This window comes from Cyanistes caeruleus, chromosome 15 (assembly GCF_971803275.1).
Source record: "Cyanistes caeruleus chromosome 15, bCyaCae1.hap1.1, whole genome shotgun sequence".
Classification (NCBI taxonomy): domain Eukaryota; kingdom Metazoa; phylum Chordata; class Aves; order Passeriformes; family Paridae; genus Cyanistes; species Cyanistes caeruleus.
In genome coordinates, this window is record NC_141715.1 from 1,658,471 (window position 1) to 1,682,811 (window position 24,341).

A 24,341-nucleotide genomic window follows, 5' to 3' on the forward strand; every position below is an offset into this window, starting at 1 on the left:
CCCGGCATCCCCCAGCCCACAGCATCCCCCAGCCCCCCAGCATCCCCCAGCCCCACGGCATCCCCCAGCCCAGCCCCCCGGCATCCCCCAGCCCCCCAGCATCCCCCAGCCCCCCAGCATCCCCCAGCCCCACGGCATCCCCCAGCCCACAGCATCCCCCAGCCCCACGGCATCCCCCAGCCCCACAGCATCCCCCAGCCCAGCCCCACGGCATCCCCCAGCCCCCCGGCATCCCCCAGCCCCACGGCATCCCCCAGCCCCACAGCATCCCCCAGCCCCACAGCATCCCCCAGCCCCACAGCATCCCCCAGCCCCACGGCAGGGATCCAGCCCAGCCCCACGGCAGGGATCCCCATCGCGGGGGTGCCCCACAGAGCTCCGAGGGGCAGGGAGGGGACCCCGGGCCAGGGGGGCTGCAGGGCTGGGCCGGGCCCGGGGGGACACGGGGGGACACAGAGGGACACGGGGGGATATGGGGGGACACGGGGGGATATGGGGGGACACGGGGGGATATGGGGGGACACGGAGGGACACAGAGGGACACGGGGGGACACGGCGGCAGCCGGTGCGGGGGGGCTGTAATGACGGTCCAGCTCAGCAAAGGTAGCAGAGCATGAAAGCAATTTCACACTTTATTAGCCAATTCAGGTGGCAGCTGCAGCAGCCCGGAGCCAGCGCTGCTGCTCCCAGCTCCCCTCCTGCTGCACAGCCCAGCTTCGCTCGGCGTGGGCTCAGCCCCCCTCGGCCCGCCTGGCTGTCCCGGGTGGGCTCGGGCTGCCCCTCTGGGCCACCACACGGGCGGGTGGCCGGGGACACCGCGGCACAGGCGGGCTCTGCTCGGAGCCAGCTCGGCCTGGCAGAACTCGAGCTCCCAAAGGCACTCGGGCTGGCGGTGCCCCCCAGCCCAGGGCAGCCCCCCTGCTCCTCCTGGCTCCCCGCCCCGACCCTTTGTGCCCTCTGCCTCTCTGCACCCCGGACGGGCCCGGCACTGGCAGCCTGGGCTCGGGCATTGCGCGGCAGCTGCTTTTTCTCTCTCCTCCCTGACCCCGGGGTGCCCCAGCAGAGGCGGTGGGCACACGGACACCTGAGCACCCAGCCATCCTCCTGCCATGCCGGGATGTCACCCTGGGCGTGCTCTGTGGCCCGGGGAGCAGCAGCCAGGCAGAGCAGGGCCGGAGCTGCCCCGTCCTGGGCTGGCACCCGCGCCTTGGGGACACGGCCGTGCGCTGTCCCAGCCCGATGCTGGACAAGATCCAAATGCCTGCACGTCCAGGATATGAATCAGCCCGGCCAGGAGCGCAGCAGCCGCTCCGGGACAAGCGGAGCTGCTCCGGCAGCGCCGGTGCCAAATTCCGTGCGGGCTGGCGAGCAGCACAGGCGGCTCCGCTGCCACCTCCGGATCAGCCCCGGGCACGGCAAAGCCCCGGCCTGGCCTTGGTGTCCCTGTTCGCACGGCTCTGCTCCGCTGGTGCCAAACCGTGGCACGGTGGCAGCGGGCCAGGGCCTCACCTTGACCTGCCCCCGTGGCGAGCAGCCCTGCCCCGCTGTGCCCCCGGGCACTGGCATGTTCCAGCCGGAGCATTCTTCCCGGGAGAGCCTGTCCTTGACGGGCTATTTAAAGGCACACTTGTGCCCTTTATCCCCACTCATGTTCAGGCTGGAAGAGCCCCGTGCCCTCCCGTGACTCCCAGAGGGCGCTTCCAGGCTCAGGGCAGCGGCAGCGCCGGGAATTCACGGGATAAAGGAGGGATGCAGGCAAGTACCGGGCCCCATCCTGGGGACAGACCCCTGGGAAAGGTCCCCCGGCCATCGAGGCTGGCAGCAGGACTGGGGGAACTGCAGAGCCCAGCTCACCCCTCGGGATGCAGGGACCGGAGAATCCACACGAGCTCGTTTCCCTCTTCCCGGCAGGAACTGGATGTCCTGTGCAGCCCTGAGCACCCCACATCTCCTTCCAGGGGGAAGATCGGGGTCCAGGCAGCAGCGGGCTCAGCACCCCCTGTGCCACTGTCCCCTCGAAGCCTCTGAAGGGCCTCGGGCAGCCGAGGGCTGTGGAGCAGGAGCTGCCCGCCTGGCACAGGGCCGATTGCTGTGCACCCCACGGAGCTGGCAGGAAGGTGACTCGGGAGGGAAACCCGACCTGATGTGATTTGATTAGGGGTGGAAAAATCCAGAGGAGCCATGTGCAGGGAGCTGGAGGGGTGAGCCCTGTGGCTGCAGGCGAGACACACAACCCCTGCTCAACAACCCCCAACCTACTCATTTTCCCTTTCTGAGGAACCCATCAGCCCTTCCCCAGGCTGGGAGCATCCCCAGGACATGTCCCCAGCCCTGGCACTGCTGTCCCCTCCCAGCTTCGGTGTAGGTGAGCATCTCCTCGGGGCTTTCAATGGCACCTGGGCAGAGGTGGCTGCCCCCCAGCCACCCCACTCTGCCCCAAACCAGCCCTGGGGAGCCCGTGGGTGGCCGGGCGTGCTGCTGGCCCCGGGCACGGCAGGGCTGGGCAGGGCAGGGCGCTCGCCAAGCCGCCACGGGCACCTTTGATGCGGGCAGCGCCAGGAGCCCAGGGCAGCCGGGCCGGCGCCAGCGGGGAGCTCCACTGCGAGGGATGGGCAGCGTGCCGTGCCAGCCCCGGGGGGCTCCTCGGGTCCCCTCCGGTGCCATGGCAGGGCTGCCCGCCTCGGCGCCACCAGCATCTCCTGACAGCGGGGGAAACTGAGGCACGGAGCTGGCACACCTCGGGAATGGTGGGAGGGAGGCTGTCCCCGTTCTCAAACAGAGCCTTAGGTCAGGACCAACACGGATTGCTTCTCCCAAAAAGCTCTTCCACCCGTGTCGGGGATCCGTGCGGGTCGCAGGGGAACGGGGGGTCCCGGGAGCGGCGATCTCCGTGCCCTGAGCGGTGCGGGACCCCCGCGTTGTGGCCCCGCACTCCTGCACCAGCGCTCCCAATGCTCCCAGTGCTCCCAGTGCCCCCAGAGCTCCCAGTGCTCCCAGTGCTCCCAGTGCTCCCAGTGCCCCCAATGCTCCCAGTGCCCCCAATGCTCCCAGTATCCCCAATGCTCCCAGTGCTCCCAGTGCTGCTCCCAATGCTCCCAGTGCTCCCAGTGCCCCCAGAGCTCCCAGTGCTCCCAGTGCTCTCAGTGCTCCCAGAGCTCCCAGTGCCCCCAGAGCTCCCAGTGCTCCCAGTGCCCCCAGAGCTCCCAGTGCTCCCAGTGCTCCCAGTGCTCCCAGTGCTCCCAATGCTCCCAGAGCTCCCAGTGCTCCCAGTGCCCCCAGTGCTCCCAGTGCTCCCAGTGCCCCCAGAGCTCCCAGTGCTCCCAGTGCTCCCAGTGCTCCCAGTGCTCCCAATGCTCCCAGAGCTCCCAGTGCCCCCAGTGCTCCCAGTGCTCCCAGTGCCCCCAATGCTCCCAATGCTCCCAGTGCTGCTCCCAGTGCCCCCAGTGCTCCCAGTGCCCCCAGTGCTCCCAGTGCTCCCAGTGCCCCCAGAGCTCCCAGTGCCCCCAATGCTCCCAGTGCTCCCAGTGCTGCTCCCAATGCTCCCAGTGCTCCCAGTGCCCCCAGAGCTCCCAGTGCTCCCAGTGCCCCCAATGCTCCCAGTGCCCCCAGTGCTGCTCCCAGTGCTCCCAGTGCCCCCAGTGCTCCCAGTGCCCCCAGTGCTCCCAGTACGGGCCGGGCGGGCACTGGGAGCAGGTGCGGGGCGCCCTCTGGCGGCCGCAGCGCAGCGCTGACACAGGAGCCCAGGTAGCCAAATTCTCAGGTGCCCAGGTGCCCAGTTTCTCCGGTACTCAGGTGCCCAGGTAGCCAAATTCTCAGGTGCCCACTTTCTCAGGTCCTCAGGTAGCCAATTTCTCAGGTGCCCAGGTGCCCAGTTTCGCAGGCACCCAGGTGCCCCAGTGCCCAGGTGTCCAGGTGCCCCATGCCTGGCCGAGGACCCCTCTGCAGTGCTGCACCTTTGCTGCTCGGTCCTGCTGTAACCAGGGACGGCGCTGCCTCATCAGCCCCAGCACACGTTTGCCACTTGCAGGGATTTCAGCAAATCCCTGGAAAACTGCAGCCACCTGCCCTCGCTCCCTGCTGCTGCTTTGCTTTGTGCCAACACAGCCCGGCACCCTCACAAGTGCCACCCTCATGCCCACGTCCCTGGGCCGTGTCCCCAGGTGCCTCCCACCACCTTCCCAGCCGGGGGCTGCTCCCTGCAGCATCTCCTGTGAGGTGCCCTGGGGTGCCGAGCTGGCTGCTCCCATCCTGTGCCCCTGGTGCGGGCTGGCCGCGCTCACACGGGCAAGCTCCAGCCCGCGGGGTCCTGCACGGGGACCGTCACCAGGTAGCTGGAGGGCACGTAGCCCCTCTGGCCGTTCACCTCCACCAGGCTCCACTCCGTGCTCCCCTTCTTGTCGTGGGGCTCCAGCACCAGCACGGGCTGCCCTGCCTGCAGGGTCACCTCCTGCGGGCTCCTGGCTGCGAAGGAGAAGCCGGCGACCACCTGTGCAAGGCAGGGAAGGAAGGAGGGAGGGAGGAAGCCCTTGCTGGAGCTGGGAGTCAAGGGGGGAAGGATGTGGCAGGACAGGCAGTTCTGAGAGGGCAGCACAGCAGTGGCACGGATGGAGGGACTGGGGACAGTTCTCTTGCCCCATCCACCCTGGTCCCAGCAAGGAGAACACCTGGAAAAGCAGGTTCACCTCCCCAGCCACACAAGGACCAGCAGGGTGGGGTGGCTGGAAATGACCCCGGGGATGTCCCCCACTCTCACCTGGAATGTTGGGGTGAAGGTGGCCACCTGTGGCCTGGGAGCTTCGGGGGATGCATAGGAATGTCTCCTTCTCTCTGTGCCACTGTCCAGGGGCAGCAGATGCATCCCAGGCTGCTGGGCTTGCACTGGGCTATAGGGCCGGAGCTTTGCAGCAGGAACAAACCCTCGGGGACCTGCAGGACACGGACACACACAGCTCATGGGGCCCTGCACGTGCAGGACTGGCTGGAGGAGACAGGAATGATGTTTTGGCTGTTTCCTGGCATGGCACAGCAGCCCTGCTCAAACTAGTCCATCTCTAGGGGATATTCAGGAGAAAACCCCGCCAAAAAAGGAATTCCAGATCTTTCTGTGTGCGTGGATTCTCCTTTCCCAGCCATGACACTTGAGGAGTGCTCCCCTGGGGGATCAGCCAGGACAGCTGAGCCTTACAGCAAAGCTGAGGTGGCCTTGGGCTGGAAGGGAGCAGCCAGGAGACCACGGCCTGCTGTCTCACCCAGGGTAAGGAAATGATTCAGGTGAATCTGGCCCTGGTGCCAAGGTGAGGAGAGGCTGCCCACAGTGCTCACAGTACCTCCAGCATCCACCAGCCACCTGCTCGTGTTGCCCTTGGTGTCGGCGCTCTGCAGCAGAGCCACGATCTGTCCCCTCAGCAAGGTCAGGTCCAAGTCTCTGCTGCCACTGATGTTGCTGGTCACTTGGTAAAGCTTGTCTGGGCCGTGCTTGCTGACCAGGGAAAGGACCTTCCTCTCCTCAGCAGGGGTCAGAGGCTGGTGGGGAGCACGAGACAGAGGAGCATTGGCTGAGACACAGGGGGTACACCTGCTCTCCTTCCTGCAGGATCACAGCCCAGGGACAGGTTAACAGGAGAAACTCTCCAGGTCTGGAGTGTCCAGAACCAGCAGAGCTGAGCTATTTCATCCCTGGTTATCCCCAGCCAGCTGCTCTCAGGGGCTCGGGGAAAACACTTTGGCAACCCCTGGGTGACGTTCTGAGCCAGCCTCCCCACCAAGGGGATTTTCTGCACTGGGAAGCCACAGCCCAGTCCCTCTCTTTATCCAGCTGGCCCAAGCCATGCCCTGCCCAGCCCTACCTGTGTGCCAGGGCTCGGGGTGACGGTCTCAAAGGCCTGGCAGAAGGCACGGAGCTGAGCCCCCGAGTGCTGCAGGCTGTCCTCCACCACCTTCCAGAAGCTGGGCAGGGGCATGTGGCCATGGGGCAGCTGTGGAGACAGACTGGCATCAGGGAGGGCCCTGAGAGAGGAAGAGCTCTGGGTAGGGGCAGAAGGGAAGCAGGAGGAAGAAAAGGGGTGGGAAAGCAGAAGACCAGACCTGACCACTAAATTCACCTTGCACAGGGGATCAAAGGTGCTCCTCTCTGGCTTTGAGCTGCACCTTGTTCTCCCCCTGGTCCTGGCTCAGGCCAGGGCTTTGGACAGCCCTCACTCTCTGTGTGTGCAAGCACCAGGCTCAGCAGTGAGGAGCTCTGGGAGACATCTCCCAGGGGATGGGCTTGGGGGAGGCAGTTCCCCAGCCCAGGAGCTGCCTGTCTCCCCCCTGCCTTCCTGGCTCTCAGGAGCTCCGAGTTCACACTGATCTCTCAGACAGCAGCACCTCAATAAATTACCAGTAGTGCCCACAAACAGAAAGCAGAACCGTTTCTGACAGTGCAGAAGAGAAAATTTGGATTTCCCTGGGCAGGAAAGGAGATTCTTACAAATGCTCCACAGAGAGTTGTGTGTCTGCAAGGGCAGGTTCAGAACTTCAGTGCCCTGATGCTGTCTGAGAGATCTCCCAAAGCTGGAGAAGGCAGTTCTAGCTCAGCTCGTGCACCTGAGGGGTCCCACTCACCTGCTCCAGCTCCTTTTGTGCCTGGTGCAGGACCTGGGCAGCCAAGTCCAGCTGCAGGGCGCTGAAGGAGCGCAGGATCTGCCCCAGGAGCTGCACAGCCAGCTGGTTGAAGCGGGGGAGCTCGGCCAGCAGCAGGTCATTGATGGCCAGGTAGGTGCTCATGGCTGCCTCCTCATCGTAGCTCACGCTGCCCATCTCGCTCTTCCTCTCCTGGATCTCCTCGTAGTCCAGCAGCTTGTCCAGGCGCTTCTTGACCAGCTGCTGGGGCCCCTCCAGCATGTCTGAGAGGCTGCAGAGGGGCTGCCACACCAACCTGTGCACACGCTGCTTCTGCCAGGTGAGAGAGCCCCATTTCCACGGGAGCCCGTGGGAGCAGCAGCTGCCAGGGCCAGGGGGAAGGAGGCTGGGGGATGTGGGACACCCTGGGACATCCCCTGGGGTGGGGAGCACCTGGGACATCTTTCCCTGAGGACACATAGGATGCCAAGCATCCTGGGGAGGGGGCAGTTATGCCCGACACAATTCCCAGTTTGTGCTCTGTGCAAACAGCTGGGCAGAACCTGGAATGGCTCAGAGCAGTCTCAGCCAAAGCTCTCCCCACAGCCCTGCCCAGAGCCCATTTAAGGCCCCGTGCCTTGGGGTGTTCTGGTCTCCTCCCCACCTCCCTGGATGCACATCAGAGGGACACTGCAGCTCATCCCAGCCCTGGAAGGGCTCAGGAGCTGTGCTGTCTCTGTCCCTCTGCCCTCCCTGCTCCCCTGGAGCTGCTCCCTCGCTTCATGTGTCAGTGGCTGCAGGTGGATCCTGTTACTTGCTGCTGGCTCTGCTGCGCTGGGGGGGCTGTGAGGACACTGGGGTGCCCTCAGCTCCTGGCTGCCAGCCCCACTGTGGCCTGGCAGAAGGTGGGAGGGCTGAAGGGCACGTGCAGGGAAGGAGCACTCACAAACTCTGGGAAAACAGTGCTCTGGAGCAGCTCTGAGAGGCGGCGGTGCTGCAGGGCAGGTCCCTCGTCCATCTGCAGCTCGCAGCGGTGTGGGGTGGGCAGCAGGAACGCCTGCAAGGGAGGAGGCATCACGCTCTACCTCCTTCCCAATAATCCTGTGTGGGCAGCCCTTGTCAATCTTTTCCTGCAGGGCCTTTCCAGCCCAGGAATTGCTGCTGAACCCTGGGCCACTTCCCCAGGCTTTCCCCGTAACGCCGTGTCTGGGGATTGCGTGCTCTGCCAACACTCAGACTTGCATTTTCCTCAGATGCCCCCAAGGGATTTCCATGAGAAAATCGTAGCAGCTGCTGACCCAGGTGATTTCAGAAGGGCAATTTGTTGTCAGGACAGATCTGGGGACGTTTCTGCCTTATGCACATTATTAAAGCAAGAATTCCCAGGCCGAACAACACCCGGCCTTTTCAATCATTTAAGGCCTTGAAATAATGATAAGTTTAAGGACAGATTATTCTCAGATGACACCAGCTCAGACAGTGCTGCCAAAGCCTCAGCTTTGGTTTAAACTCCCCTGGACCTGAGCAATCCTTGGATATTGTGCAACTCCCTGACACAACAGCTCAGCTGCAAATCCCTGAACATCCCCAACTGCTCCTGCTTTCCACAGGGCTTGAAAGCATTCCACAATTCTGAGGGGATGGAGCCAACCCCTGGGCCAGTGGTCAAGGTTTTACCTCTAAATGGCCCAGGTAGGATTCCACATTCTCCTTCAGTGTGGCCACACTGGATGCCACACACTGGAATCTCTCTTCCAGATCGTCATACTCCTTGTCCTCAGTCTGGAAGGAAAGAGGCAGCTTGTCACCAGCATGGCCAGGGCTGATGCCCATCACTGGTGGCACCTGCCTGGAGCTCCCGGGGCTGGGACAGGCAGGGCAGGCCCTGTGGGGCTCCATGAATCTGGAAAAGGGTGAAAACATCAGTGCAGGCAGCAACAAGGCTCTTGGTGTGGTGCTGGGGAGAACAGAGGTGTCTTTCCTTTTGCTGAGGGTATCCTGTAGGTCCTTTGGGGGCCAAAGTGCAGCCCAGCAATGCTCTGGGGTGGGGAGTGAGCATCCCTGCATCCCTGCATCCCTGCAATCCCACAGGCCCTGATGGAGAACCAAGAGGCAGCACCAGCCATCCCACCCCATGCTGGCTCCCCATTCTGTTACTGAGGCACCTCAGGAGCAGCAAAATGCCCCAGAAACCAGCCAAGGAGGGGCAGCAGGTCCCGGGGTGGGGCAGGGGGTGAGGGCTGCCCACCTTGGCCACGATGCCGGCCTCGTGCATGAGCAGCCGGCTGAGGCGCGTGGTTTTCTTGGCGATGGAGTGGGTGTTGAGGCGCGCCAGGCGGTCCCGCAGCGTCAGGTGCTCGGCCTTGTTGTATTTGGTTGCTGCCTCGGGTGGGAGGAGGCAAAATAGGGGGGAGAAAAGATCAGAAGAGGAGACTTCACGGCTGAGCAGGCAGCAGAAGGTGAGCAGCACAGGGCTGATCAACGGGATAAGCACAAGCCACATCAAAGAAGGGAAGGACCAGGAAAATCAAAAAGCAGGGCGAGCTGCCATCTGTGGGGAGCCTGATTTCTCCCATCCCAAGAGCAGGACTGTTATTCCCTGCTCCCCAGCCCCAGGAATGTGGGCAGACTGGTTTTGTCCTCAGCCCCCCCATGCCACCCTGCTCCTGCAGCCTTGGGGTCTTGCCCAGAGTGGCATTTACAGAACCAGAGCAGTTCCAGGAGCTGCCTGCACAGCCTGCAGCTCCACCAGGCAGGATTAAATGGAGGGCAGGAGAGCTTTGAACTGATTTAAGTGGCCCAGGAGACCACAGAGGTTGGGCTGGGTGCTGTGCCCCACCTACACCCAGCCCCTGGCCACTCACCCACTTCCCGGCGCCGTTTGTACTCGTTGATGTTGGCATTGACCTGGGCCATGGCACGAGCCGCTGCCTGCAGGGCTGAGTGGGCACTGGCACTGCTGGGGGTGTTCTCCAGGATCTTCCCCAGCAGCAGAGGGTATTTGGTGACCCTCTGCACGGGCATCACCAGGAAGAAGCTGAGGTCTGACGCGCCCGTGTGAGGCCTGATGGAGAGGGGGGGATTGCTCAGGGTTGGTGCCTTCCTGCCCTGCTGCTCTCCACGGCTTCTCTGGGAGTGTTTTCAGCAGAGAGCAGCCCAGAAGTCATGGGGCATTTCTGGCTGTGAACCTCTGCTCCCCTCCAGCTGCAGGGGGACTGTGTCCCTGCCAGCCCCGAGGGCAGTGCCAGCCCTGGCTGGGTGTCCTGCCTCCCTGAGCAGCGCTGTGCTTGTCCAGCCCTGGGACACGGGCTGCAGGAGGAGGTGCTGGCAGTGACTCCCTTCCCACCCACAGGGAAGGCATTTTGGGAATCATATTGCCTGTGTCCTAAGCAGCAAATGCCAGGAGCTCCTCCCCTGCCACTCCTGCTTCTCCTGGCTCTGACAGTGTTTGTGACCTCCCTGAAAGTTTGGGTCCCCTAGGGCCAGCCTGTGTCTCTCTGGTCCATGTGCCCTCCCTGGGGAAGGCAGCAGCTGTGGATGTCACCCATCCCTTATTTTGGTTGAGATTTCATCATAAAATATTATGAAGCAAGGGTCTAGGACAGGCTGCCAGGGATTACACCAGAAAGTGCCACAAAGGTGGTGGCCGTGCTGTGACACCCAGCCTGGTGACACAGATCCTTGTCCAGAGAGGAGAAGGGCAAAGCCAGGATGTGAAGCAGGGACAGGGAGGCGGTGGCTCAGCAGCAGGGACCTACACGGTGGCATTCAGGGTGTCCAGGATCTCCTCCTGCAGCCGGGGCTCCCTGCGGTAGCTCTCCACCAGCTGCAGGGCCTGGTCGTAGCTGGCACAGTAGATCTTGTAGACGGTCTCCATCTCTTCCTTGAACTCCTGGAACAGGGTGCCTGGGGAAGGAGAGAGGGGCTGGAGAGGAGGGTCCTTTCCTGTGGGCTCAGGGGCTTCTCCCCAGCCTGCAGGAAGGGTGAAGCCAGTGGAGCAATGCCAAGCGTGCCCGGGCAGGGCTCTGCCCCCTGGGCACCCTGCTAAGCTGGGCCTGGTGCTGTCCCCATCGCTGTCTGCAGGCTGGGCAGGTCAGCCAGGGGCAGGAGGTGTCAGGGCAGGGGGCTGGGCTGGCCCCCCACCCCACACACACACGGTGGGCACGGGGCAGCCATTGGCACTGCACCACTTACTGATGCAGAGCAGCTGCTCCTGCCCCCGGCCCGCCGTGGCCTCCAGACCCTTCAGAAACCGCCTGGACACATGGAGGATGTCGTCGGTGTTAGAGAAGAGTCCTTCCAGGTCAAGCTCGGGCAGCTGAAGGGAACAAAGATGCCCCAGGCTAAGCCAAATACATCAGAGATGGAGCAGGTGTTTTAGAGGCACTCCTGGTGAGCTTCCAGCTGGCCCAGGGGACACCCCAGGAGCTGGAGTGATGCTCTGTCTCAGGAGGCTTTGGGAATGCTGAGACCTGTCTGGGCTCCCAAGGGAAAGTCATAGTGTGGCTGTGCTGGGTCAGACCCAAGGTCCATCCAGCCCCAGACCTTGGGGGAGCGCAGGAAGGTGGAAGGAGCACCTGCACTGCTCTGGACAGATTGACCCTCCAGTGCCCAGCCCCTGGGCAGGGGGAGGTGGCCCGTGTCACCTGCTTCTTCTGGAGGTGTGCCCGGATGTCGGACACGCAGAGCTGCATGTTGTGGACGTAGCTGGCCTCGGTGGTGATGAGCTCCTCCACAGCCAGGCGCTGGCTCAGCTCGGTCCTGTCGCAGGGCATCACCTCGTAGGTGGCCTCTTCAGCCTCAGCTGCCTCCTCAGAGTCGGGCTCTGCACTCGCCATCTCAGCAGGACACTGCAGGGGTGGCAAAGGCAGCCCTGGTGGCACCAGCTGCTCTGCTGCCCAGCTCGGCGTCCCTGCTCCCACCCCTGTGCCTGGCACACCCCACAGCACATCCCCAGGGACAACTCAACCCATCTGCACTTCAGAGCACTCTCCAGAACCGTGGAGCCATGACGTGCTGGGAGGCAGGAGCAGGCTGGCTGCAGACACCCAGGTGTGGCAGGCAGGGACCTGCACACACGCGCCAACGCTGCGGTGCCCACGTGTGGGGAGCAGGCAAAGACCCCGGGTGCCAGCAGGGGCCTGGCAGCTGCCACCCACCCCTGGCACAGTGTAGGGACCCGTCCCCACGGCCACAGCAGGGTTTGTCACCTCCACTCCAGCTCCTGGCTGCCAGGGCCAGTTGTTCCCTCCCTGCCTTGACCGCTGGCGCCTTGCCTGGCATTCAGGGGTCCTGTCTGAAATACAAAGAGCAGTTCTGCAGAGCTGGAACAAGAGATGTTTCTGTGACAGCAAGAGCTGCTCTAAAAGCCACTGGGACGGGGGGAGAGGAGGGCAGAGCTGCTGACGCCTCTGCCTGATGCACTGGTGGCCCCGGTAGGCAGTGCCAGGGCCCTGCGTGGCACAGCACGTGACACACTCTCCTCTCTGCTGTGGAAAATCCCAGCTGATTCCTGCCCTTTCCTTCTCAGGAAACATGCTCTGCTCTGAGACCAGGGAGGATGAGCAGCTCCCAGAGCATCACAAACAGTGCTTGGCTCCTGGCAGGGAGGCCTTGAGAGCGAGAGGTGCAGCACAGCCCACAGCAGCACAGGCACAGCTGGGCTGGATCCATACCCCAGCCGGGGCAGGAATGCTGCCAGGCCTGCCTGCACAGGAGGAGAGGAGCAAAGACAAGACAGAGGTGGCCTGGCAGGATAAAAATCAGATGGCACAAGCAGCATCACAGACTGCCCTGCCCTACCCGCCCAGCCAGTGCCAACCTCCACAGCTGGACTGCAACATGCCAGGTGCCACTTTGGAGGTGCAGCCTCTGTCCCTGTTCCCACTGGGTCCAGCTCACAAGTGGCTGATGCAGCTGCGAGCCGTGGGCAGGACCAATGCCCCTCCTGGCACACGCCACTGTGCTGGAGGAGAGCCAGGCTTGGCACAGCTTGGCACACTGTGCCACCCTGCCAGCTGTCATCCCTGCCCTCTGGGACGTGGCTGCCTCCCCTGCCTGTGGCATGGCATTGTCTGCCAGGGCACATGGGAGGAGGAGGCTTTTCTGCACCCCTCTGGGTGCCTGCGAGGTGTCCAGCCAGAAGGATTCCCACCAAGGACTCTCGGGCAAACCCAGTGTCCTGGGCCTGGGGTGACAGCAAAACCCCACTTCAGTGGAGGCAGGAGGAAAGCCCCGATCTCAGACATCCCCTGAGCCCTGGAGGGGCACCCTGAAGCTCAGGACACGCCAGCATTGGGGTGTCCCTGGTCCCTGCAGCAGCATCCCCAGAACACAGAGCTGCTCTGGGGGGTTCCCCAGGCTGCAGAAACCTCACTGCCTCCCCTGGCCTGACACCTCAGGGGCACAAGGGAGCAGTGCAAAACTGAACTGCAGCATTTCTGGGCAGCTTGGAGCAGGCAGACAGCGCAGGAGCAGGTTTTGTTTTCCCAGCCTCCCCTTCCCAGGCAGCTTCCCGCATTTGAGCTGTCACTGCTGCCTCGGTGGCTACCAGCATCCCTGTCCCCAAGGGGGGCCTAACAGCATCCCTGTCCCCAAGGGGGGCCTAACAGCATCCCTGTCCCCAGAGGGGGCTGAAGCCATCCCTGCCCGTAACGCAGAGACCGGCCCGGCCCTCCCGACCCCCGCTCCCCGCGGGCCGACCCCCGCCGGCTCCGGGTCCGCAGCTCCCACCGCGCCCCAGGAGCGTCAGCCCCGCTCCTCAGGCAGCCCAGGCTCTCCTGTGCCCCCCGAACCCCCGGGCCCGGCTCTCACCTGCGGGCCGGCCGGGGTTGCGCAGGTCGCCGAGCGGGCGCGGCCACCGCGGGCACAGCGGGCGGGCACGGGGGGACACGGGCGGGCCGGGGTGATCCCGAGCAGGGGGTGATCCCGAGCAGGGGGTGATCCCGAGCAGGGGGTGATCCCCAGCAGGGCCGATCCCGCCCGGGGGTCCAGCCCCGCCGCCGGGCAGCCGCAGCCGGTCGGTGGCGGGCGGAGCGGGGCGGGCCCTGCGCACGGCCGGCGGGCGGGGGAGGCTGGCGGCCGGCCCGGCTGGCACCGGCTGGTTCCGAGCGCACCGCCCACCGGCACCGGGAACGGCACCGGCACCGGGAACGGCAGCGGGAACGGGAACGGCAACGGCACCGGGAACGGGAACGGCAACGGCACCGGGAACAGCACCGGGAACGGCACCGGGAACGGCAACGGCACCGGGAACGGCAACGGGAACGGCACCGGCACCGGGAACGGCACCGGGAACGGCACCGGCACCGGGAACGGGAACGGCACCGGGAACGGCACCGGGAACGGCACCGGCACCGGCACCGCTGCCATCCGCCACAACAGCCGAACCCCCGCTCTGTGTCCGCCCTCGGTGCCGCCCCCCATCCAACCCCCGGAGCACTGAGCGGATGGAGGGCAGGGACACACCGGGACACACCGGGACACACCGGGACACACCGGGACACACCGGGAGGGCAGGGACACAGGGACACACCGGGACACACCGGGAGAGCAGGGACACACCTCCTCGCCCCCAGCACGAGTAGCAGGGACAGGTCCCCCGTGTCCCCCTGGCGCTGTTGTGGCTCCCGTGTCCAGCCCCAGCGATGCCCCGGTGTTCCCACAGCCCACCCGTGAACACACAGGATTCCCGGTGTGCTGTCCCGAGGTCAGGCGTGTCCCCGGCACTGCCCCTCTGCTGTCCCTTACCAGCTGCTCAGCCTCGGGAGCGGGGGCAGAGAAAACAGAAATGAAAATATAACCGAGGAAGCGGTTGCCAAGATTAGGGCATGGGGAACCAGCGGCTACTTGGCATGAAGATAGTTATTTTTTTTGCTTGGTGAGGTGTTTGCATCCTTATAAACAAGCTATTGAGAAGAGAGAGGCTGATGCCTTGTCCTGACCACAGGGAGGGGATGGCAGCACCGGGGTTTTTCCAGGCTCATCCACAGTGCAGAAAGTGTCACTGTGAAAAGGACTCTGAGTTTTTCAGTGACTCATGTAGGACAAGGCAGCGTCTGTGGCTGGATCCAAAACTCCCCACGGGCCAGGACAAGCTCTCTGGCAGTTCCAGCCCTTCCCCCTGAGTCCTTTTGTGGGACCTTTTCTGATGTGGGCTGGACAGGGCACCACATGCACCTGCTGCACAGTGCTGGTGCCATCCTGTCCCCCTGCCCACATCTCATCCTGCCCAGGGAGAGGCTGGGTGCAGATCTTGGGGTCCCAAGCGAAGACCATGGGGTTGGGGTAAAGCCCCCCCCGGCTGCTCTGTGCCGCATGGGCTTGGGCAGTGCCCAAAGGGCTGGCTCTGCTCTGATGCCCGGAGTTCTCAGCTCCATCCTCGGGCAGGAGCTCAACAAAGCCATCGGGAACACATCACAGCTGCTTTGGACCCATTGTGGATGATCCAGGACAGGAACCACGAGGGAATCCCGGCAGGGCAGAGCTCTCTCCTCCCCCAGCATCTTCATCCCACCGGGCAGGACCAGCACCCCCAGCCCAGCTCCTCCCCGGCCAGCTCACACCACAGGTGCTCCCTCAGGCATATTTCCCATTCCAGCCCGCTTTTTCAGAGGCTGGATAGCCCGGCTCCGGCGAGTTCCTCGCAGGATGGGCTTGCCCTCCTTCCTGACAGCTCCTAGCACAAGCTGTTTCCTCCCTGCCCTGCTGCTGGCACCCCTGGGCTGGGGCTCCACTCGCCTCACCTGGGTGGCTCAGGGAGCACCGGGAGCAGTGTGACAGTGCTGTCACCGCTGCAGGGCTCCCCAGGAGCTGTGACACCAGCCTGCCTGCCCTGGCTCTCCTTACACGAGCAGAACAAACAGGCGCCGGCTGGTCGAGCAGGGGTGTTTGTGTGGCAGGGCTGTGCTCAGGTGAGGCCAAGCTGAAGGGTTCCAGCAGGATGCCCTGGCCCCAGCCGGGTGTGCTCCCACCCTGCCAGCACAGAGCTGTGGTGGGGAGTGGGATCTCCCGTGGGTGGGATCACTGTGCAGGGAGGCAGGGCTGGCTTCTCCTGCAGCAGAGCCAGTTGTGCAGCCCCATTGCAAAACTGCGAGGGTGAGCCACCTCCACGGCACTGCCCAGCCCTCCCCATGGCCACTGCCACAGCGGGACTGCCCTGCCAGCCCTCCTCTGGCAGTATTGCAGAAAAAACCCAACCCCAGGAGGCTGGTGGGGTTTGATCCCCTGTGACACTCCTCGTGTGATGAGCACAGCCTCAGCCCAGGGGCTGGAGGAGCACCTGCTGATGGTTCTGTGCTCTGGCTCAAAACAGGACGTGCTGAAAGCCTCGGGAAGAGGGAGGTGGATGGGAGGCAGGAACATTCTGCCATCCAGGCAGAAGGCATCACCTCGCCCTGGAAAGGGGTTATTTCCACCCCACATCTCACCCTGAGCTTGCCGGCTCCTGCAGAGCCTTTTGCTGTTTTGCCTTTTCCCAGCTACTCCAAACATCAACGCTCAGGATATTGGGATGAAAGCTAAAGCCATCAGGGGGCTCTCTGGGAACGCTCCAGACAAGCTTTGAGTTAAACAGGGCTTGCTCAGAAAATAAACACAGCTTCCAGCCATGCAAAGCACGACAGTTCAGGCTCTGCCTAATAACAGCAGGCGGGGTGGTTCCTCTCCCAGCAGCAGGTTTGTACAGGAAAGTTACATTTCCTCTATTTAATCTCTTCCATTCTTACTGTTCTTTGGATTTCTTTCCCGTCTAGAAAGAACCTGGTGACCACAGGATGGAAAGGAAAACACAGGGAGAAAAACAGCAGCTCAAGAATGTGCTCCCAGGTGCGTCCTAATCACAAAACTTCCTCCCACACAGCAGGGCTTGGAAGTGGACTTTGCCTGCAGCCCCACACTCTGTGTGTGCTGTGCAGCTCCAGCCACTGGAAAGGAGGAAAAAGCCTGTGAAATTAAAGGTTTTCATCCTGCTGAGCTTGCCACCAGCATGAGCAACTCCTGAAAAACCACAGGGATGTCATCCCTTCCTCTTCCTTCTTCCTTTCCCAGCTAATGTGCTTAAGAGGGAAGGAGGGCAGTGCCTGCCTGCTCGGGATAATCCCATCCAGGTACTCAGCCAGGGCTCCCAGGCAGGTGGAAATGCTGTCAGCTCCAGGGGTCTGCACGGAGCTGCAGGCTCCAGCCACGCTCCTGCACCACGAGGCAGAGCACAGCCTAAAAATAAGCAGATAGGATTTGATCTAGGCAGAGTAAATGAAGAGTCAGCTCTTTCCTTCCAAGAGGGTTATTTATGGGCCTCCTTCATGGAGGAGGGTTCAGCCCCTCTTGGCCTCTCTGAGGCTGCAGCAGCACAAACCTCCTGGATCCATGTTTTTGTGGTTGAAGTTTCACATCCACCGGGGTCTGTGGCCCTTCCCTCTCCCCTCTGCTGCCCTGCCTTGCTTTTCCTACCCCAAGATCTAAATTTCTCTCCCAGGGCTGGTGACTCTGGGCCTTTCACCTATTTGTCACGAATCCCTGTAGCCAGCTGAGCCAGCTGGTGGTGACAACAGCTCAAGGAGAAAGCCAGAGGCTGGTGTGAGGGCACTGAATCCTGAAATATTTCTGCCCTGACAGAGGATCCTGCTCTCTCAGGACCAGCACGGAGAATGCCGAGGTGTGCACAGTCCATGGGCACCTGAGCTGGATTGCAGGGAGAGATGGAGGTGTCTGCAGCATCCTGCAGCTCTGGGTGGAAGGACAGATGTCTCCAGGCCAGTCCAGCTCCAGACAGGGCCACCACACCCTGTCACGGGGCAGTGCCAGTGACAAAACTCCTTGCATCCCATGGGGCACCCCACTGAGGACCTTCTGCCTGCAGCAAGGAGGTAACAAGACATGAGAAGAGTTCAGAAAATTCTGGTGGTTTCTGCTGATTACTCATTTCCACTGATCCAATACTGATCTCCTCCCTGCCTGACTTTGTAGGATTCCTGCGCCTGCCGCGTCATCACAACCACCCACCCGTGGAGCTGGAACTCCACGTGAGCTCCTCCTCCTCCTCCTCCTCCTCCTCCTCCTCCTCCTCCTCCTCCTCCTCCTCCTCCTCCTCCTCCCTGTGGGCACCCCACACACCTGGGTACCCCGGGCACCCCCTGCCCACGGCCACCCCTGGGTGCTGCTGCTCTCCTGCGCAAGGTGAGGGTGTGAGAAGCCGAGGGGAGGCACATCCCATGGAGAATCACTGTATCCTTTGGGATCACACACCTCTGGAGTCCCACCAGCTCCTCCAGGCAAATTCCTGCAGCTCTGGAGTCGCAGCAGTAGCTGCTGCCTGAGCAGGAGGAGCTGCAGGAGCTGACTTCTCTTGCTTCAGAGAGAAGTAAGGGGTGTCAGGGAGGTGAGAGCCCCCTCAAGCTGCTGAGCCAGTCCCTGTGCAGTGTCCCCATCCCTTTTTCCACTGACGCACCCAGGAGCGCCCGTGCCGTGACAGGGCTCGTGTCTCTGCCACAGGCAGGTGGGACAGGTGTCCCTTGGAGGCAGAAACCCACCCGTGGGGCTCAGCTGGGTCTCACAGCACGGGGAGGACACCCAAAGCAAAGACCTGGCAGGTCACAGGCTCCAGGCTGTGCTGGGAGGGAGGGCAGGGCTGGGCAGCCCAGAGCTCTGTGCTACAGGCTGGGGAAGTTCACGGCCAAGAGCTTTTCCATGGGAGCAGCCTAATGCCTGGATCCCCCTTCATTCTGGGGGGAAATAATCACCAGAGGCTTCAGAGAGCTGGGAATGGTGGGGCTGCCAGATGCCGAGGCTGAGGAAACAGGGAGATGTGGCTGAACAAAGCCAGGAGGGGTGAAAAGAGGTTGAGGTGGAAGGAGAGCTGCAGAGAGCCCTGGAGCCCCAGCAGCAGCAGCAGCAGGGGGGACGCAGGGCCAGCTCACGGTGTTGCCCACACGTCCTCCTCTCCCCACCACGTCACGGCAGAGCAGGGAGGATGTTTAACTGGGAAGGAGTTTGTTGTGGAAAAACCCCAGCAGCTCATGCCATGGACTAGAAAATGATGGAATCCCACTTCTGGTGGTGCTGAGGTCTGGCAGCTCAGCCTGGGGGCTAGGTACAGCTCAGAATCACCCAAACCTGCGGGGTTATCCCAGCTCTGGCAATGTGGAGCTTCCTGCCAAGGTGTCCAAGGTCACTCTGCCTGTCCACAGCTTCTGCTGGAAGCAGAGCTGCCCTGTGTGTCAGCAGCCATTGCTTCATCCCCTTCCCTCCAGCCACAGGACGGCTGCAGTGTCAGAGGGACGTCTCCATTTTTAATGTGTCTCCATTATTAATGAGATTTCAGCTCCTGCAAGACTGGAATCAGGAATTCCTGACTCACCAGCCCACACCCCAGCTCCAGGCCTCGTCCCCAGGCCATGCTGGTGACAGCCACCAGCCTTGACACCCTCTGCCAAGCCTGGCTCCTGCTCTTGGCCAAGGGCGAGCACGGGGCCATCCTGCAAGGATTGGGGAAGGAAACCTGGTCTGTGAGATGTCCAGCCAAGCCTCCCACCAGAGCCCCTCAGGGACATGGGAGGGAGAGAGGAAAAACCTGCCAGGCAGAGCAGTTGTTACAGGAAAGGAAGGGCTGAAATAAAGGGTTTGTTTTCACAGCTAAGGGATGTTACCTAAGGAACATTGAGTGTGTCCAAAAATTATCTGGAAAAGGGCAGGGCCAGCAAAGTGGCCGTGTTTGGCACCAACACCGAGCTCTTTGGAGCCGCTGGGTTCACGTCCCTGAGCAGGGGACTGCAAGGCAGCCAAGGGAACTCAGGAAAAGGCAAGGAAAACACATAAAAACCAGTCCTAACACTGGTAGCCCAGTGAGAGACTCTGACTGGTGCATCTCCACCCAGAAAGGGAGCTTGGGGGTCGTGCTAAATGATGCTTCCCAGATTCCTGGAGCAGAGAAAGCAGAACACTGAATGTTGGAAATGAGCAGGGAAGAAGCAGAGGATGAGAAGGGAAGCACTGGCTCTGTGTGAGCTGGTGATGTGCCCACGCTGAGGATGCTGCCTGCAGCTCTCCTCGCTTCCTCATCTCCAGAGGGATGTGGAAGAGGCTCAGAGAAGGGAAGCAGGGATGCCCCAAGCTCTGCAGCAGCCTCTGCACGAGGAATGGCACGGTGGCCAGGAGAAGGGATGAGGGAGAGGGGTGTGATGCAGATCTGCCCTGCCCTGGGAGGCGTGTGAGGGCAGGAGGGGGATTACTCACCAGCTCTGCCACTGCAGAGCACGGGCTCCAAATGAAACTACCTGGAGGGAAGTTTGGGACAAGGAAAAGGATGTGGTTCTTGGTGCAATGTGTAGTTAAAGCGTGGAGCTCCTCGCCACAGGATGTGACAGATGCAAAGCATTTAAACAGGAACTGGATGAATTCATGGAAGAAAAATCCTTTGGGTTATTAAAGACAAAGAGCCACCACCTCTTCCTTAAGGCTGGAGGTCTTGGGGGAGCTCAGGGGCTATTCTTGGGACAAGAACACTGCAAACATCTGCTGTGGGCCACAGCTAGAGCCAGAGTATGGGTGAGCTGTCGCATGGCTCTCACGTGAGAGAGATGGAAGGATCTCACGTCCAGAGATGGAAGCAGAGATCAGGAGCTCCCTGGGAGCGTGGCACACCACTTCCTCACCCAGGGAATGCTGTCACCCGTCACACCCCAAGGCAGCTCCACCCTTTTGTCAACACTGAGCACTCCTTGCTTCCCTTCTGGACTGAGACACTTTTTGGCTCTCTGCAGAGGGGAGGCAGGCCCCACATGTCTGAATTTTCTTGGGAAGTTTCAAAGTGAAAATTCTCCCCAAGTGATGGCAGGTGGGATCTCAGGCCTGGGAGTGTGGCTCCACCAGCCCAGGGATCATTGTTCAGTCACCACACACTGTGTCCCTCTGGAGGCAGGGTCACAGGACACCTTGGGACTGCCTCACTTAGGGGAGAGGAGATTGGGCCTGAGTCACACGAGATTTTGATCAGCTCCCCAGGTACCAGTGGGGTTTGGACTGGGCCAGCAGCACCCTAAGGGGGGTGAGGTGTCCTTGCTGGGTGACATTTCTGTGCCAGGCAGCAGCCAGCACCTCTCAGCCCTACAGGAGCTGCTCAGGAAGGAGTGTGGGTATGAGAGCTCACACAGTGACAAATAATCCTGCCTGTATTTTCAGCCAGTCTCAGTCCAGGACAGTGACCAGCAGAGCTGTGCTCCCATCATGAGGCCAAATCTGCTCCCTCCAGCTCTGTCCCTGCCAGGACCTGCTCCCCTGAGCAGAGGACGATGCAGAGGGAGCCTGTGCTGTGTGTGCTGGAGCTGCAGTGGTGCAAGCAGGAGGGAGGTTCATCCTTGGCCGCTGCTGCTCCCAGATTTGCATTCTGGGTGTCCTTGGAGCACTCTGCTCTTCAAGACACCCAGCTGCTCCCCAGGGCTGTCCCTCTGATCAACACAAGCTGCCTTGTGCCACAGAGCCCCAGCTCAGCAGTCCCCACAGGGTCTCAGAGCCAGTTCTGGGGCTGAAGCTGGATCACCCCGTCTGGTGGCCATGAGACCCCACAGAGCCACTCCTGGGGTGCCTGAGTGAGGTCTGGAGTGCCCATCATGGACAAGACTGCACAGCCTGGCCCTGCTCTGTGCTGAGCTGCTGATCATTCGTGCTGAAACTCGCTGAGGGCCCATCAGTGAAGGAGCCCTTGGCAGAGCTCGCTCCCAAGTGCATCCAAGCGGGACAGCTCGTTCCCTCTTCACCTGCTTGTTCTGCTCCTCAGGCCCTGAAGTGGGACCCACACGTCCTGGCTGCTGCTCCAGAGGGGTGCTGGGGCAGGGCCTTGTGCATCAAGGGCTTGATTGATTCATTAGTGATATTTCCAGTGCTGGGCTGACAATAACATGTGATGAGCCTTTCCCCTTATCTGGCACTTTCCACCCTGTGCTCTTCCCAAACGCAAATGAACCGGAGCTCGTGATGATCTTTGGAGGAGGGGAGAGAAAAAAAACTCAGGCATAATCAAACAGCATCTCTCAGCCCATTGTTGGGCTTTTTTTAATCTCAGCAAGCATCAGCTTTTGAATGACCTGAAAAGCTCATCCATTGAGTAGAGAAGATGTTCAGGCAGGAAGGAACTTGCTTTAAAAAAATAATTGGAAGGGACTGTAATGTCCTGACAGGGGGAGCCCAGCCTCTGCTCTAGCTCCGTGTAATTTCTCCTGTGATGTGTAAAGAGATCCAGAGCACCCCAAAAAGGTGATGGGGCCACTGGGACAGACTGTGCTTAGCTGGCTCCTGCCACTGGGGAGCAGCAATGTCCAGCCAGATCCTGCACTGGGACCAGCAGCACACACTGCACCAGCTGCTTTTGTTCCTCTTATCCTCCCTGGCACCCTAAACCACAGCACACGACATGTATAAAACCCATGTTCCCTAAAATGGTTCAAGGAATTGCACTTAGGAGGATGATTTACTCCCAGGTGTATCAGCTGTCTTCCAGCAGCTGAATTATTTTGTGTTAGAGCAGACTCACCTCAGTGATTTGAACCTGTCTGGTTTAAGCAGCCACAGAGGAAATGTGCCTTGGCTGCCAAACACCAGAACTCTGCACACCAGCAGGGTAATTAATTCAAAAGCACCAGAGAAGCTGCTGCTGAACACTTCTCCACAGCACTTGACATGCAGTGAATCAGCTGTGCTGCCATTTACATCTTCTGGGGCCCATGACTTCTTCAGGCTCTCTTTCCTCACCTCCCAGTGCATCCTCTCAAGCTCTCAAAGCAATTTCTACCCTGACATCACTGGAAAGTTTGGGCCTTAGCTCCACACTGTCTGCAGGAAAGTCTTCCAAGGAACAAGTTCATTGGTGGAGTTTCAGCTGTGCACTAACAACATTCCTGTGAATCATCCAAGTTACTTGAAAATCCCCCTTTTCCTCCAGTACTTAAAAAAAAACCCAACAAAAAAACCACCAAAAAGCCCTCTCTCCAAACAGCCAAGAATGTCCCAGACTGTAGAATTCCCCTCTAACTTCTTACAGGCTTGGAAGTGGCACTGCTGGCTCCTGGACACCTTCTCCCTGGACACAGACCTTCTGTTCAACCCAAGCACTGCAAGAATGAGATTTGTGCCACCGTCCCCACCTGCTCCTGCTCTGTCCCATCCCATGTCCCACCTGCAGGGCCTGCCATGTCCCTTCCCTGCTGGAGGATGAGCAAGGCACAATGGCTGTGTGTGCTGGGATCTGCCTGGAGACACCATGAGGTCAAGTTTGGCATTAGTGGGGGAGTCTGGTCACAGCCTTGTCCAGGCTGTTCTCTCCTGCAGCAGTGCTGGAGATGAAATCCCGTGATTTCGTGGCTGCTCACATCCCTGCTGAGGCAAAAAGGCATCGCCTGTGCTGGCTGTAACTACAGGGGCTGACAACTTTCTGAGGGTTGCATGCAAACACTTAAAGCAGATGCCCTTGCCAAAAATAATGGTGCCTCTTGCCTCGTGCCAGCACTGGCATTGAAGCTCTGCACTGAGATCCAGCCTGGCAAAGGCTGCCAGTGTCAGACTGTTCCGGAAAAACGGAGTTATTTTCAACCTGGAGCAGTTCCCTGGGCTGGCTCCCCACAGCCCTGTGCCAGTGCAGGGGAGGGAGCCCCAGGAGGGCAGGGACAAGTGGCTCTGGCAGGGGTGGCCAGCAGCAGCCCTTTGGGTGCCCTTGGCGTGGGTGGGTGCCGGGCAGGACACTGCCCATGGAATGTGGAGGGACTGGATCCCTCCTGCCACACTGCAATGTCCTGGCGAGCCCCACGTCACCCTGCTCTGCAAGAGCCACCTGAGGGACAGGAGGGTTTGGCCAGAGGGGTGGCAAAGCCTCCTGTCCTTGGGCAGGAGTGGCCCAAGATGAGCTGCCTCACACAGGGTCCCAGAGCAAGCCTGGTTTGGTTCCTGCTGGCACAAGCTGCTCCTCTCCAGCCGTTCTCCCAAACACCATAAGCTCTGCTAAAAATAGCTGGATGGAGGGTGAGCTGAGGGCAGCTCAAAGATGAAGGCAGGGCTGGGGAGGGAGGGCAGAGGTCCCTGTGAGAAGGACACGCTGCTGGTGTGAGGTGTGGGCAGATGGCAGAGCAGAGAGGGTGTCCCAGAGCAGGACTGGGACTGCACACCTGTGAGCAGACCTGACTGACACATCCCTCAGTTATGCCAGAAGCTCACTTGCCCCTCCTGGCAAAGAGCAAAGGGGTTCTGAGGTGATTTTGGAGCCCAGGACTCAGTGACACCCATTGGTGGTGTTTTGGTTCCATCAGCATCTGGATTTTGCTCACTTAGAGGGAAAATGGGGTAAAATTGCCTTGGGTTCTCCATCTCTTCGAGACAATAAACACTTCAGATCAGAGCTTGGGATGAAGATGAGGGCTGCTCACACTGGAGGCTTGTCATGCAGCAGGACTTGTGGCCTGCCTTTTGGAAAGGGAAGAGAGAGGGTTTATTCCTTTCACTCTCTCATGTGATGCAGATACAAAGATGATTTCATTGTCTCAGTGGCCCTGAAAGATGTGAAAAATAATAATGGACAGGAGGTTGGCGTCCTTCAGGTTTCCAGCTGACACCTCCTGTTGTTCTGCCATGTCACTGCCAACCTGGGACAACCCTTGCACTGTCCCCTGGAGCTCCATCACAGTCCCCAGCCTGGCAGAACATTAACGCAGAGAAAGCACCAGGAGAAACCATTTGGAAAATTTTCTGTAGGTTTGGAGAGC

General features: G+C 61.0%; 1 protein-coding gene and 1 long non-coding RNA gene across 5 annotated transcripts; one reads left to right on the forward strand and one right to left on the reverse strand.

Annotated features, from left to right (window-relative positions):
* Positions 1–604: 604 nt before the first annotated feature.
* On the reverse strand, positions 605–13,641 carry ARHGEF37 (Rho guanine nucleotide exchange factor 37). Of its 4 annotated transcripts, none has more exons than XM_086851598.1 (14): positions 13,414–13,641; positions 11,247–11,450; positions 10,795–10,918; positions 10,359–10,506; positions 9,465–9,664; positions 8,849–8,979; positions 8,278–8,382; positions 7,547–7,657; positions 6,604–6,933; positions 5,847–5,975; positions 5,328–5,523; positions 4,754–4,926; positions 3,634–4,486; positions 605–3,566 (listed from the first exon to the last, which is right to left on the reverse strand). In XM_086851598.1, the coding sequence occupies exons 2-13, from the start codon at positions 11,436–11,438 to the stop codon at positions 4,277–4,279; spliced, it is 2,049 nt and encodes a 682-aa protein (XP_086707724.1). In that variant the 5' UTR covers positions 11,439–11,450; positions 13,414–13,641; the 3' UTR covers positions 605–3,566; positions 3,634–4,276. The 4 variants fall into 4 exon arrangements, with proteins under 4 accessions (XP_086707724.1, XP_086707723.1, XP_086707726.1 ...); XM_086851597.1 differs by having other exon boundaries at positions 605–3,008; positions 3,202–4,486; XM_086851599.1 differs by having other exon boundaries at positions 2,672–3,008; positions 3,652–4,486.
* Positions 13,642–15,765: 2,124 nt separating this feature from the next.
* Positions 15,766–17,544, forward strand: LOC111935759 (uncharacterized). The gene is made up of 3 exons (XR_002867854.2): positions 15,766–16,275; positions 16,353–16,425; positions 17,215–17,544. It is a non-coding gene; the product is annotated as an uncharacterized LOC111935759 (long non-coding RNA).
* Positions 17,545–24,341: the final 6,797 nt, after the last annotated feature.

Excerpts from the sequence above, each read along its gene's own strand:
- ARHGEF37 (XM_086851598.1), bottom strand. The coding sequence starts at position 11,438 with ATGGCGAGTGCAGAGCCCGACTCTGAGGAGGCAGCTGAGGCTGAAGAG. Across the intron at positions 9,665-10,358 it reads GACACCCTGAATGCCACCGT|GCCTCACACGGGCGCGTCAG; the intron begins GTAGGTCCCTGC and ends CCTCTCCATCAG. Across the intron at positions 4,487-4,753 it reads CCTTCACCCCAACATTCCAG|GTGGTCGCCGGCTTCTCCTT; the intron begins GTGAGAGTGGGG and ends TGCCTTGCACAG.